Here is a 15,743-nt window from a genome sequence, read left to right as displayed (position 1 = left end):
TTGCAGACTGAAAAATGTCTGAAACAGCACAAACTGTAACAGTCGAGATTTCACCAGCATTTGCTGCACTGAACTCCGACGCACTCAGGACGATCTTATCAGGAGGAGCATCTCATAGAAACCAACAAAGAAAGCAACTCCTTGGCTCCTGGGCTGTCTCATCTAAGGCATAATAATTTATTCCTGGTTTTTTCCATGTCATTTGCTTTATTGAAAAGTAGCATTCATGTCCTGCAGCTACTCAACAAGTCTTCCCCTCAAATCAAGGCCTCTGGTTTTCTGTGAAGCACTTTGGCTGAGGCTTACTCAAGTCCTTCATTTCACTAGCAAACCTAGTGACTTTCTTTTAACACACTCTTCTGACAAGTTCACACTACATTTACGTTTGTCATTTGTTTTTGAAATTAAGTGGACCGAAATCTAATTCAAGCAAAGAAGCAGATTAAAAGAACCAATAGCTGATCTTTCAAGTTTAAAACTAAAAATAACAGCTTTATATCAATGTTTCTTCTACAAAGAGACTGTAAAAAAAAACTACTGTGAGCTCGGTCAAACCATATGTCACATATCATAACAGACCCTGATTATCAAATGATGCTACAGCTCCCATGCCGTTTTCATGAGCTGGTCAACACGGAGGGGGTCAGAGGAGTACGAGTTGGGGAAACATTTAAAGCATGTGTGTTTTGTCATGGTGGAGCCACATGTTTCTATAGGCTCTTTGTCTCTACATAATTTGCTGGAGAACAGAAGCAAAATTAACTGAGCCTTCAACAGGCTGGCCCAGTGGTGAACGCAGACAAGTGGGGACTGTGTCTGCTGAGCCTAATAGTGGGTCAGAGATCACACATCGAGACACAAACATTACACTGTAGAAGAAAAATCAGAACCGACTCAGAGTAAACACATGAATCTTTCTTCAAATTTGCTATTACCAGAGATAGCAATCACACTCAAAAATATGCAAATGAAGCAAAGGAACATGATAGAGGTTCACAAAAGTGGCCCAAGTACAAACACACACTTTGTTTGAGTGTAACCCTCCTGTTGCTTATTTAGCACGTAGAAAAACATGCAAGGTAATTTAAATCCTGTGCTGTGGTTTGGGAGTGCAATTTAAGTCCAGACCCCAATTCAACAGGTACCTTGATTGAGCGTATGGAGACATAAACACATGCACCAAAATCTAATGAGAAACAAACTAAAACATGCCCCCATTACCCAGTAGCCACGCTTCAGAGGGAAAAAATGTCCAAGAATGAAAGAGTGGCAATATCGTTTGGCAGCTTAGTTCCATCACAGGCAGGAAGATGGCCAGCTGGACACACACTACATGTCTGATGCATTCACTGACAAGCTTGTACATGCACAGGAAACTCCGCCCAAACAAACAGTATCAAATCACACACCACTCTAAATGCTTACTCAGGGGAAAATAATTATTTTAGATCAACATAAATGTGCACACAAACACGCACAAAAAGGACAGACAGTTAAGATGGGAAGTGTGTTCTGTTTCATGGCATTAGCTATACATTTGCCTCTTGGATGGTCATTAGGTCCAGATTTCCAAGATGGAGCCCAGTAGGAAAAAATAGGGTGTGTTGAAGGCTTCTCTAACGACAAACAGACTGCAGTGGTGTCTGCCTTTAGTTTGCACATACTTCAGCGTCCACGTTCAAATCACGCAGCAGTAGCTATGATAACAGCCCGATGGTTACAAAAAGGAAAAAAAAAAAAAAAAAAAACATGGCTGTAAAAATCATCAAAGTGATCCTGTCAACACTGAATGAAAACAAGAACAAACAGGGCGGTCAAACCACGTACACGGGCACGTGTGTTTTCTCCCCAAGAGGGAGTCCTCAATGAAGTCATAACGCAGAGCCCAAATAAAAGTGAGAGTATAGGAACTGAGGAAAGGAAAAAGACTTCTCTGTATAGCTTTCTTAATGATTAATGTGTTTGTTCTGAATAAATGGAACTTTTAGACGTTTCATAACTGAGCCACAAATTTATGTTTACCGTTCGCTCCTCTCAATTCATTGGAACAAAAAGAAGTTAAAAAAAAAAAAAAAAAAAAGGAAAAATAAACGATGGGATACAAAGAGGTGACAGCTACAGTGGAAACAAAAAGTTTACTGGAAAAAACACTAAGAACTGGAAAACGTACAAACAATGAAGCACGGCTGCATGATCTGTGAGGTAATGGTATTAAACATACAGACAGAGGCGGCTCGCTTTGCTAGCTCCAGATGCCTGTCATTAGTGTCCACTTTAGCTTGTGAGTAGCTAGTAAATCTGAGAAACACATCTTAGGGCAGGTCACACAGACCCTGAGAGACCCCACTGTTACTCTGTTTCACTACAGTGTGTGCATGGAAGAATGAGCGCGTTACCTAGGTATGGTATACAAGAGACCATGCTCTGGCTGCTTATGTAGTCTCTCAGACGTTTATAGTTGTCTTCTTTGGACATCAGGTAATCGAGCCGGTCAAATGTTGCTTTATCCTTCCGACTCAGTAACTGTGAGGCAAACAGGGAGAGAGAAGTAGAGGGAGCAACAGCAGCACATGATGACGTTAGAATGGATAAAAACATCAGAGCTTTGAAAGATACAACAGACATAAACATCTTTTAACTCAGCTACAGTCAGTCAGGAAATATGATCTGGCACAAAAACCAACATGTTTGTAATTAAAACGTTAACTAATGTAGCACTGTCACAGATGTCCATCAACACTGGCAGATATCTCCCCAAACACCATGAGGGAACTTCATATCAGGCTAATAAGTTCACTCCCACTTGAGCACCCAAATGTCAAAAGGTCAAGATCACTGCGACCTTGTGTGCGTTCTCTCCATGTGAAGCTCCTCTCTGGGGGAAGCCTTGGGGGAATGATTACATATACCACAAATGTTTTCATCGATTAGCATCTTAGCATCCACTGAGTTTAGTAACTGTTTTGATCTGCGTACCATTCTTGTGCATGATATACACAGGAGTGATTCCTTTTAATCACAATGTACAATGCAAACACTCGGTATGGAGATAAGCAATACCGCTTATTTCATCTTTGCTGGTTGACAGTTTACTGTACTTTCACTACAAAATAAGTGAAATGGCTTGGGTATATTTTGTAATTGGCAGGTATTAGTATGAAAATAAACATACAGCAGTAACTATACATTCGTTTCAAAATCCTCCTTGCCACATCCAACATGCCTTGTCATTTGTTGAACTCCGGTTACAGCAGGATCAACAGCTGAGATCAAAACAGAGAAGAATGTAGTCTCTCAGTTAGATACCGACTGTTTGCATACTTGCGTGAGTGTCTGCTTGTCTGTTTGTGAGAGTTACAAACAGTAAGCCTAAAGTGGACACGTTAACCTAGGGCCGCAGCATGAAAGCACTGCAGGCAAATGACTTTGAGAAGAGTTGAGAGCATAAATGATATCTGCAGAAATTGTGCTTGTAATGCGTTTGGCAATTATCTTTTATATGGTTATGGGACCTTAATCTGCCAATACAATTTAGGGATTTGTATTCCTTTTGGGAATAAAAACCTTTTTCATCTGAGTAGAATCAATACATTTTTAGATGAAGACACGCTTTCAGTGGACTGAGGTTAAGGCTGAATCCATATCTCGCTAAAAAGTGTCAGGCGAACAGAAGATGTGAACCTGCAAACATTTATAGAGTTTCTGGAAACTACGAGTCAAATTTTGCCGAAGAGGTACAAGGCCTTTAAAACATGTCACCTAATATTTGAGCAGAGGGCTGGGCGATAAAACAAGGGGCTTGTGGGGGCCGAGGGTCTTGCTTTTAGAATGTGTGACAGTTTTCTATGGAATGACAGCTATAGATTGTGTGATAGTTGCAGAATACGAGACAGCTATGGGAATGGCTAGTAGCTACGTCATTGAAGCTGAATAGCAAAGCGTATGACGGTGACGTGCTGTGTCCCGTGTTGTAACAACAGGAACGATGTCAACAAAACCATATCCTACTACCGCGTTCCTCTGATATTACATCATTATATTATTTTTCCTGATATTACAGATAATGAGGCGGACTCACGGTATACAGCTCAGATTTTTATTGTTTCATTTAATTATGTCTCAGAGCCAGACAGCAGCGGCACCACAGCCCGGTCTGCTCCCCACAGCGGGGACGGTCCCACCGAGACACACACATCCAGCACCGGACCCGGTCCTGAGCAGGACCCTGGACCAAGCAGGACCCTGGACCAAGCAGGACCCTGGACCAAGCAGGACCCGGGACTCAGTCCACGAGGGCGGCGCGTGCCACCCGCTGCCAGTGCTGCTTAAATTAAAGACAATTAGAAGGCTTAATAAAATGTTGGACTAAACGTCCTCATTTGCTAAACTTGAGTTTATTTACATTCACTTACATTCACAGGCAGTCACTTCTCGGCACGACACTGGCACATCAAAAGTAACTATCGGCCAGTACAATATTGTGTAAAACTGCACAGGACAAAATAAAGTCACACATCTTTTCGGGGCTGAACAGCAGCATTTCCCCTGCTTGATCTGAAGCTGCTCTGCAGCGTGTGCGTCTTTGCGCACTGTTAAAACAGCCTCCTGTCCGTGGCAGGATGGACCCGCAAAAACAGCTGATTTGCGGGTGGTTTTTAAAAGCTTTTTTTTTTTCTCAGGTTCGGATATGGGTGGGGAAAATAGCTTGCGGCTCGGATCGCGGGTTGCAGATTGACTCATGTGAATCAATATAAAATAATAATAAATAAAACAAAATAAAAACGTAAGTTGGAAGCTGTTTGTAAAGCTGTGATGTGATCCATCTGCTACGACTGTCTGCAGCTGCACCGCGTCTCTTCTGCATCCATTTCCGGGCTTTTCAGTTAGTTGAGCAAACTACAAAAAACTATCTTGGTCATTGCTTCAGCTATTTTGTGACAGTCATTGGCTCAGCTGTTTAAACGCGTTTCACCACCTAACAACACAATTTGTGATTGGACGAGAGCATCAAACAGTCTGCCGCCGTCTAACAAGCGCCACTTCCAAAACAGTTAATAGCTATTTAGATATTTGAGAAATAAATTGATAAAACGTACAACTATCACTTTGTAATGTTCCTGAAGTGTTCAAACATTACACAGCTTCCCTGATGGATTACTTTTCTCCTCGATGGATTCTAAAACATGTCACTGAACGCCGCTCAAGTCTGGACAGAAGGTAAGTCTACTATTACACACGTAAAGCTCCCTTTAAGAGATTAAATGTTTAAAAGCATTAAACATAACAAACAAGTGTTTTTACAGTTGCATGGGAGAAGAACACGCAGGGCTGATGATTCATGACTGAAGTCAGGCTTTTATTGGAAGAGCTGCTTCATTCAGGTGCGTTATTTACTCACTGCACCTTAACTGTGGCGATATGCTGTTCAGTATTCAGACAATACGACCCAAAATGATTAGTTTACATACGGATTACGGGTCGGGCTGCGGGTCGTGTTTCAACCAGTAGGATGGGGTCGCGGTAGTAATCGGGCTGATGCGCGGGTTTGCGGTTCGGTTGCGGGTTTGTGCGCTGGACTACGGTTTAGACCCCTCTTCACTGACTTTGGAAAGTCAGCAAAATACACTGTCACCGAGAAAAAAGTGACCGGTTCTTTGGCAATAGCCATTGTGTTTACATTGAGTGCTGGACCCGGAAGTGACTTGTGACATCACACTAGCCATTCCCATAGAATGTGTGACAGTTTTATATTGAATGACAGCTATAGAGTGTGGGACAGTTACAGAATGCGTGACAGCTACAGAGTGTGTGACAGATTTATAATGTATGATAGTTAAAGAATGTGTGACACTTTTACAATATGTGACAGTTTTACATTAAATGACAGTTATAGAATGTGTGACTGTTACATTTTTCAGACACTTATAGAATGTGTGACAGCTATACAATGTATGAAAGTTAAAGAACGTGTGACAGATTAACAATATATGACAGTTAAAGAATGTGTGACAGTTTTACATTGAATGACAGCTATAGAGTGTGTGACAGTTATGGAAGGCGTGACAGCCACAGAATGTGACATGTTTACAATGTGTAATAACTATAGAACGTGTGACAGCTATAGAATGCGTGACTGTTTTGGAATGTTTAAACATATTTGAAAAATTAACACTTTGTCTCACCACTCAAACCCATAGTCAGTGCAGATGCCTTCAAGTGATTTTTCAAGAGTAAGTGTCAGTGCGGCCCTCATGCCGCCGATTCTGCACTTCTTCTATTTGGTCCATTCAACAGATGTCTGATTAATTCTCATCTCCCTGGCATAAATCTCACGTGACCCATGCACAACCTCTGTACTTCCAATCTAAGTGAAATGGAATTGCCAAAAATGTGTAGTTTTATCAATAAAGCCCTGAAAGTCGTGTGACATTCATGTGAGGTTAAGACAAAACAGAACTAAATCTTACATGGAGTTAATACATCATTCATTCTATATTTTCAGATTTCTACAAATCTTTAGTCTCCAACCAATCAGCAGTTGTCAGAGGCCAGTGAGATAAGTGTTTCTGGTCAAGGTAATGCATTATGATCACGTTTGGAAAATTTAGCTCAACAGAAGATGAAGGCAGATACGAAGATGTATGCATGTCTGTATGTATGGACACTAATTGGCCATCAGCAGTTGCCATTTTTGTGGACCAGAGACAAAGTGATTTACCTCATTAGCTCAGAGCATTACTGAGGCATATTATGTAAGCTCTACATCTTCCTGTGAATGTAGACGGGTTCTCCCTCACGTATTACTGACACAAGCACAAGTCTACAGTGAAAAATTACTTCAAAATTTCCCCATCTCTAAATGCCTAGCCATCTGTAAGGAGGTTCTGGGCATTTGCTAAAGTAAGGAATTGCAGCCACAACCGACTCTAAATTAAGTCAACCATGGAATTTGGGGAGAATAAGGTCCGCTAGTGGAACACTTCCCTTTCCATTACTCTTGTTCCAAGAGCCTTGGTTTAAGTACCTTGTATTTTTGTTCAGATTTTAGTGTTTTCTGTGTTTACCGACAGCATTAAAGTAATAAACCACCTGCATCTTCAAAGAAGAACAAATACTCACCGCCCACGTTTTAGTGAGCCTGAAAATGGGAGCACTCTGTAACCCTGACACCACAGCCATGACTGCATGGAGGTTGTTAATGTCACACAGTTTCTGTGGAGAAAAACAAATCAAATAAATTTAAAAAAAAAAAAAAAAAATCATCAAAACAGATAAACACCTGTTGTTAGACTGCAAGCTTTTACGGTAACAGTTGAGTAGTGTACCTTGGCAGTGCGAATATACAGACTCAGCACCTCAGCTCTGATCTTCAGCGTCTGTGCATGGAGGATCTCTCGTACGACCCAGAAGCTTGTCTATACAACACACATAAACAAGGAAAATGTCACCAGGCAACAATCACAAATTCACTAAAAAACAAGCATGACACATGATGTAAAACTTGCATTTCTCAATATTCTAAACTGCTCAAAGAACAAGAAGGTTTTTAGATATGTTACAAGAGAAGCAGTGAGTTTCGCTCGGCTAAACCTCATGACTGAGTCCTGAGCCAAGATCTGCAGAGGGTCCTGGCAGCTCTATGCAGAAACCAGTTTAAAGAGAAATGGAGCACTGGGAACTCTGCTACGTATTAGGAATCCATTAGAAATTAGCTTTTGAGGAAAAACAAGACATCCAGAGGAAAATCTGTTGGAGTCCAGCTGATTACACAACAGATACACACCATAACTTTCGATGTGTCAACTGAGAAAGGAGGAGGATACGGTAAATGTGTTTGTGTGTGTTTGGAGCACTTGGCCAGACCAAGAGTGATGTTGGAAATCTGTCTCTTTAGGGACAATCCTGGTAAGCCAAAAGTTCTGATCACACACACGCACATGCACACGCACACACGCTCAGTCTTGTATTTCTATCCTTGTGGGGACCGTCCATTGACTCCCATTCATGTCTAGCCCCTAACCCTGACCCTTACCCTAACCCACACCACAACAAAGCCTAACCCTATAGAAATGTTTTTGCACTTTTACTTTTTTCAGTAACAACAACATGGTCAAGAAAACACTGTTTCTCCTACTTAGGACCGGAAAAAGGTCCCCACAAGGCACGTCGTTCCACGTTTTGCTATCCTTGTGGGGACATTTGGCCCCGACAAGGATAGAAATACAAGAACGCACACACGCACACACACACACACACACACACGGACAAGTCAGTGAATCAATCAGTTTTTAAACTCTAGGGACCAAGGGAATGGAAAGAGGAAAAGGGAGAGGAGTGAGAGACGAGAGGAGGTAAAGGGAGGGGAACTTCGCTTCAACACCACAGGGCTCCAAAGATTTTCAAAGTCCACAGCTGTCTGCACATTGTGTTCTGATAAGGACTGACCATCGTTGTTTCCTCTTAGCACAAAGACATTTAGATCTTTCTGGTTTTAAATGAGCTTTTCACTCTCCTGTCTTCACTTTTCCCTTCTTTGGCCAACGAGGCCAATGTGGTCACTGACTGAAGCGAAATGTGTGTGAATCGTAATTCTGATTGCTGGCCATGTTGTGTGTAAACCTTAAGTCAGACCTGGATTAAAAATCACTTTATCTTTCCTTGGGTGTGTTTCCATGGATCATGAATGATTTTAATGGTAACACAACATGTAAACATTATTTCTCCAGTCTCGAGTGGTAACGTGGGTTAAATACACTTGAGAGTGTGAGTGTGTGTGTGTGTGTGTGTGTGTGTGTGTGTGTGTGTGTGTGTGTGTGTGTGTGTGTGTGTGTGTGTGTGTGTGTGTGTGTGTGTGGCTCAGTGCTTTTTAACATTCTTGATGTGCACGGATGCTAACCTACAGCTGTCTCTGCCTAGTTTTTCCTGGAAAAATCCCAGAGACTTGTTTTTATTCCAGGGAAGAGGTGTGGAGCAGAAGACTGAAGAGATAAATTCATCCAGCAGCTCATTCTTTCTCTCACTTTGTGTTTGAGTAAACTCATGATACACACCAAAAAAAGTACAATCTATAAGTAGAGTATCTACAGGAAATGGAGCCATATGCTTTTAATTTTCACAGTGACGTATTACAGAGCAATGTAGGAACACAGGAAGTGAAACTTAACTTAAAAGGAATTCTACTCTGCTGTTTAACTGATGAATTTCTTGCTGTAAAGTGGATCAGCAACTTTAGCTTTGAAATAATTCTTAAAAAAAAGGAGGGGCTGTCACATCTACTTTCACTGTGCAACACAAAATGATTTCCAGTAATTACCGCATACGTTCAGATATAAACAGACTCTAATCATATTGACCACCCTTATTTTTTGGGACACGGTTTTTCAAATCAACTCTTTGTCTCTACGAAGAGGTGAATTAAGTTAAAAAAAAAAAAAAAAAAAGATGTCCCCATCGTCCCCATCTCCATTGCCATCCAAAGCATTTGAGATGCAACATTTTAAAGCCACTGAGCAGCATCTATCACCTGTAGCTGGCTTCTCTTGCCTCCGGTAAGATCACCAAATTGCTGTGAGTTGCACGTAATTGACATTTGAGTTTGTCTGTACATCACACTCAAAGTGCCTCTATTGTTTCCTTGCGTAACAGGGAGTTGAACATTTAACCTGGAATGCACAATGAATCCATTTTTTCCAGACTAGTTTCCAGGAAAATAATCCTGTATCACATTTAGACCAATACCATAAAAAAAAAAGAAAGAAATCGGAGTTCAAGATGGGAACTCGACTTGTCGTGGCTTGTTTTGTTTCCAGTATGGTCGTTTCATTTTTGTGATGCCTGAGGCCAGTCCGGATAACGCATTTCTATAAAATTCCTTCACCTATGGAGCTGTGCGGAGTGTGTGTCTCCGTCTGCGCTGGTTTCCAAAACTGCAGCACTGACATCACTCCTCACGGCAATGCTCCAGACAGGTCAGCTCACAAGTGTGTGAATGTCTGAGCGAAAGGGCTTAGCAGACGGGGTCGAGTCTTCATGGATCACATATTATGTCCTGAAGCAAAAATTATGTCTTTGGGACTGTGTTTATGCGTGTTTCAAGGCCTCCAGATGGAGCGACGAGGCCCCAGTGTTTCAATAATCATAAATAAACGGAAGCAGACAGATTCCCCACAAGCTGATACTGTAGAGGTGGATGAAGCAGTTTAATGACCTGAGGGAAGGAAAGCAAGGGACCGAGGAGAAGACTCAGCCAATGATTGGGGCAATTAATGGCCAAACACACACTGCTAACAGACATGTTGTTAAGTCAGTTGTCTCACACGGTAATCACCATGAATTCTTTCATGATAGCCTTTGGTCCATTTATTACAGCACAAAAAGCTTGCAAGTGTATCGTTTCCTCTGTGCAAATAAACCAAACACATTTATGACAATGTATTAAACAGCCTGGACTCTTCTTTCCTGCTTCACTGGCTCCCCAAAGCATAATGCCAACAAGGTTCGGCCTGAGGGAAGACCAGGAGTTCAGCTCGTGCAAAGAGGCTTTGTGGGGCTCTCGGCTCTACCCAGTCCCACTGTCCAAAAAGCTCATTTTGCTTGGCTCCCGGCGGCTGACTGCGAGCAGCTCACTTCTTAAATCACAATCTGAGATTTGCAATACATGGACAGGTTTCCACAGCAACGCATTCTTGTCAGATCATCTCATATTTATACGAGAGGGCAGTTAAGCGGGGTTTTAAAGACGCTGGGCAAAAACACTTATAAGTGGAATGAATCGCATAACTGTTCTTTGAAACGATGCCCGCAGCTTCCTGCGGATGAAGTCACAGGGCATCGGAGGGAGCAGGCCAAACGCTCGCTCGCCTCCTCGTGCACATGACTAATTTCATGAATGTCAGATTCCAGACCCGCTAAACAAAAGGAGGCTGCCTTTCTAAAGACCTGCTTCACCTCGGGGGCATTTATAATGTATGACTACTTGACACGCAGTGAGGGAGGAAGGGAGGACACATGGGGATTATTAAGGGCTGCCACGATAAGCACAACCTCAAAAAAAAAAAAAAAAAAAAAAAAAAAAAAAATCCCTGCTGAACTTGAGGTGATGATTTGATACTTGTAGGATGGAGGAATCATGGAGGAATCATCATGGTGGAAAAAGGTGCTGTAATCCCTCTCCATTCTTTGACGGCCAATGCTCATAAATATTTTTTCTTTTTCTTTCTTTTTTTCATAAAAGCAAGATAGACTGTTTTCTTCTGTTCTCCTTTTTAAGTGAGATTGAGACTGGACAAGCCATATGTGGACACTGTGCATGAGTCTCACCTGGTTGAACCTGCGGGTGAAGGCCACAACATTCGGAGCAGAGCTGTGCTTCTCCTTCTTGTTCCAGCCACAACTTGACAACTCCTGAAAACACACAAAATTCACAGAACGGTTAGCTATGCACTGACTTGAAGCATTTTTTGTGCATGCCAATATTCTATTGGACGTATTCAACAGTCTAGTCAGAGGTAACTCAGTGGGAATTGGAAAGGCGGTACGGAGCAGGATATGATAAGAGAGGAAAGCAGATGAGGAGAAAGACAGAGACATCCTGAAGGCTCTGACAGATTGAACAATGACTGTAAGAATAAATTCACTTTCTTCACTACGGAAGTTAAGAATCGTCACAAAATTGGCACTATTTCAATACCAAACTGGCCTTTAAGGTGAGATTTTATTCAACAAGTACCTATTTACAAAAGCAAAGAACGGTATACTGAAAACCTACTATCATTCATCATTTTAAGAACGCTGGTACTGAGCAGCATTGTATTCAGTTTAAAGTCTGGCCCTTCACATGCACTTTCCAAGTGGAAAAGAACAGCCCCTTGTATGAGAACATTGTGGGAATATTTATTTGAAGCTATTGTTTTAAAGATCAATGGCAAATTAAATGTGTTGCAGAAATACATCTGTTAAACTGAAATCACTAAAACTTCAGCTCCAAATAGATAAAGCACAAAAGACACAATCAAACTGGTAGAACAGACCAGATGTGAATGTTGTGTTTGATCTAAAAAAAAATGTGATGGCAAAAAGATACGGAGCAACAGTGAAGCTGGTTACTCTACGTACAATAAAATGCCAAAGTACCCCACTGTGCAGTTTTGTTGATTCACAAAATGTCAGATTTAACTAATGTTCATCACATCAAGCGAGCAACATGATGTCACCCAAATAATTACTTTGCTCGCCAGCAGGCAAAAAGCCCGAGCTGCTTAATTTGCAATGACACAAAGCAGAGAGAAAAGCTACAAATCATCACAATTTTGACAACAGAATTAATGAGCTGGCAGTTTTTGCTTTGTAAATAACCTAAATGATTTATTGGAGATATAATTTGTATATTTTCTGTCAAAATCCAGTAAATGATTCATTTCAGTAACTACACCGATGCAAACCATGCAAAGCATCTGCAGCCGAGGAAGAGTGGTGAACTTTTTGGAACACGAACACAGAAATTTCCAACAATGCACAAACAGTGATTACTCTCAGAATACCAGGCTGGACTTAGTTTGGCCTTCAGCTGCTGTCCTCAGGGGTGAGGTAAAGACCACACAGACGCTGCGAGAGGGAACCCAGCTCCTCCGTTGGCCCCTGCAGGCTGTCCACAGGCCAGGGACACTGACATAACAGTAGGAAAAATGTTGTGCAAGCTCTCCTCCTAATCCCTGCCAGCCCGGCTGACTTGGGCTACAATATGAACAGCTGAATCAGGCTGCAGTCGCCCTCCCCTCTCCTGTATAATACCCCCCCTGTGAGGCAGTCTGGCTGTCTGGAAGCAACAACTTCCACCCAACTGCTCACAACTCCCTAAGCTGGATCGCATCAGGACGAGAAGTTGCGCTCATTGAAAGTTGTGTATCCGAGCTGTTGGAGGCGGCCAGCGAGAGGAAAGAGGCAACATATCAAATACAGATGTTAAAAGCAGACATTCATGCGTGGGCTAGGTAATGCTTTTGGGTCCTTCCTTGTAGCCTGAGTCAGGATGAGGATACAAGGAGAAGAAAAAGGAGTACAGTGGACGAAAGAGTGGGGAATACACATTAAGCTTGTAAAGTAAAATACAGAGATTGACTCAACAGCATCTCTACTCAAGGTTTACTAGGCTGCAAGGAGCTGCTGTGTGCTGAGGCCAGCTGTCCCCGTCACAAGAAGGAGCTAAACCAGAGGGGCAGGAGAGGGAAGCCTCGGGCCTGTCTCGCCGAGATGCACCAGTCGTTTATTTAACATCTGTCCTCTTCAAACAAGTGCTTCCCTTCATCCTGCCACCATGTCAATCATTCCCCTCTCCTTCTCATCCACACAACTCTGGTAATGATTCTTAAAATAAAGACGTTCCAAACTTAGCGGGAGATGGCTGAGTTTGTGTGTCTCGCCTCTCCAGCTGACACTCGGCCACCCAGGTAGGCGGCACATCCGAGAGGAGCTGTACGGACAGTCGGTGTGCCCCTGGCTCCGCAGCACACCAACCACCTAACCCCAAATCTTCAGCACCAGACCGTCTGGACCAGCTGTCTACTGCAGCTTTCCCTCAGTGGGGTATGGAAGATGGGATTACCTGTAGCGGGTGTTTGAGCGGGCGTTTGAGAGGGGGGGGGGGGGGTTTGCTTCTTTCAGGTTGTCAAAAACAGCGTGAAATGACGACAACATCCTCCGATAAAGTCACTTCTATTCTGAAGGTTACCAATTTGGTGTTTAGAAGCACTGAGGTAATCTATAAATCCACCCAGATCCAGCCTTCTGCCAGCACTTAATGGTGAAGTAATTTAAAAAGCCTTTTGTTTTTCAGGTCTGAAGTTTGAAACCAAGTGCAGTTGCCTCTTGCATCCAAGCAGCAGGGAGCTGATCAACAGCCTGTCCAGAAACCATTAAGGATTTACTTCCTTTATTATTCTAAAGCTTTTATAGCCTCGTTTCACACTCTGACATTACAAACTGCAGCCAACGTTTTCGTAGAAAAGCTGACAACAGTTGAGTCTTTGGTGAAAGGATTTGACGAGGCAGCTCTGGAAAGTCAATGGTTTTAAAGGCAGCAGTAAAAGAGCAAAGTTATGGAGAAAAAAAAAAAACTCATTCTGCCAAACCACAGACAGATTGTCATTTCCACACGCTGGGCTGACTGAAACATATTCTCTTTTAGGCACAGGCCTATAGAGCTGAGAGAGAATCTATACTAACAACAGGGCCATTAAACAAGAGGTTCTATATGCAATTTATAACTGAGGGATAAAAACCAAGCAATATGAAGGAGGAAAGAAAAGCATTACTATCAGAAAGAACAACAACAAAAAAAATCTCAAATATAAAATGAACATTTCTATAATCTCATAATCTCTCTGACCTCATTTTATAGGCTGTCTTTCTAAAAAGAATGGGATAAAATGAAACACCCAGCTGCAGCTAAACCACAAATTGCGATGAGCTCATGTGAGATACCAAAGCGAGGCCTTTTGTTTTTGTCTGCCTTGTAAATGAAAACTGTGTGTGAGGATCCCAGGGAATATTAGCTGCAGGCGACCGGCCAGCACAAGAAGGGCTGATAAATACGAGGAACAGGATGGAAGAGCACCAAACGAATGAAGATGGGGAGGATGAGAGGAAGCGAGACTCAAAATGACTGGCGAAAAAAGGAGAGGAGATTGCAGAGATATGATTTATTGAGGAATTTCCAGAGTTGCATCCATCTGCTTGTTAACGCATGTGGGTGCACGGAGATGAATTAATCCTATGTGATTTTCAGGGGCTGTCACATTTATTGTGACACTAGTCTAGCGAGAGATCTGCTTGCTCTACATCTGTTCTGGTAAAACTGAAAAAAGACAGAACACAGGACCGAATTGAAACAGAAGAATGAAAGAAGAAAAACCATAAATATATTTTGGTTACAGTCAGACAGGTCTGAAGTACAGACTTGGAAAGGACGGCAGCGGCCTTCATTATCCTGCTGAGAACATCATGGAAAGAATTACCTTTGCATGAATTTAGTACCTGCAGTACATATAATTTATGGTCTTTTTTTATTTTTACAGTAATACAGTAAATTCTGCTCAGGCATGTCGTTCAGTGTAGATATTGTACATTTGCAAAAGATCCTCATATTAACTTAGAATAAATCTTATATGCTTGTAGGAAAAAAAAAAAAATCACCTCACTCAAGGCCAAAATCATTTTTGACAAAGGAAAAAATTGTTTCTGTAGTGTTTCAATCTCCTGTGTTGGTTGTATATAAGTTACCATCCAATAACAAATGATCATTTTATAAGAGAGTCTAAACGATCAGACGACGCTCTTTCATGTCAACATTGCAGAAACCTCACATTCAATGGGACGGATATCTCGCCATCAGTGCTGGAAAACATTATGCCTGAAGGCACGATGGACCCAGGAACGCGTAACGGTACCTGCCTCCAACTTTAAGTCATCATCGTCTCCACGACTCGCATGAGACCTTCAATCTGTTCGTAGGCTTTCAGTTCAGACATGCGAGGAACTGACATACTTCTCACTGGTACGTGAAAGTGCAATCCGATAGCTGTTCCCAGAGAGATCAAGCAAAACCCGGCAGCCAAAGCCACTAAATTACTGATTTGGCTGCTGTCATGTCTGTATTCTAAAAACAAAAGGCAACCTGCTCCTCTGCACAAATCAATCACTTTATTTTCCGAACATCCAGCTGTGTGTCTGATTATGAAATTAGAAGA

The 15,743-nt window shown here is 42.1% G+C and overlaps 1 protein-coding gene across 2 annotated transcripts in view; it reads right to left on the bottom strand.

Moving 5' to 3' along the window:
• Nucleotides 1-15,743, bottom strand: part of ralgps2 (Ral GEF with PH domain and SH3 binding motif 2) — an 81,372-nt gene that overhangs the window by 33,711 nt on the left and 31,918 nt on the right. For both annotated transcript variants that reach the window (XM_030082653.1, XM_030082654.1), the window contains exons 6-9: nucleotides 11,320-11,403; nucleotides 7,326-7,415; nucleotides 7,120-7,212; nucleotides 2,397-2,523 (exon numbers count right to left, since the gene is read on the bottom strand). In XM_030082653.1, coding sequence (XP_029938513.1) covers nucleotides 2,397-2,523; nucleotides 7,120-7,212; nucleotides 7,326-7,415; nucleotides 11,320-11,403 — 394 coding nt within the window. The remainder of the gene's footprint in view (nucleotides 1-2,396; nucleotides 2,524-7,119; nucleotides 7,213-7,325; nucleotides 7,416-11,319; nucleotides 11,404-15,743) is intronic.

The sequence above is a fragment of the Salarias fasciatus genome, chromosome 23, assembly GCF_902148845.1.
Source record: "Salarias fasciatus chromosome 23, fSalaFa1.1, whole genome shotgun sequence".
NCBI lineage: Eukaryota > Metazoa > Chordata > Actinopteri > Blenniiformes > Blenniidae > Salarias > Salarias fasciatus.
The sequence above is the reverse complement of the archived record's forward strand: the minus strand, read 5'-3'. Positions and strand labels throughout refer to the sequence as shown.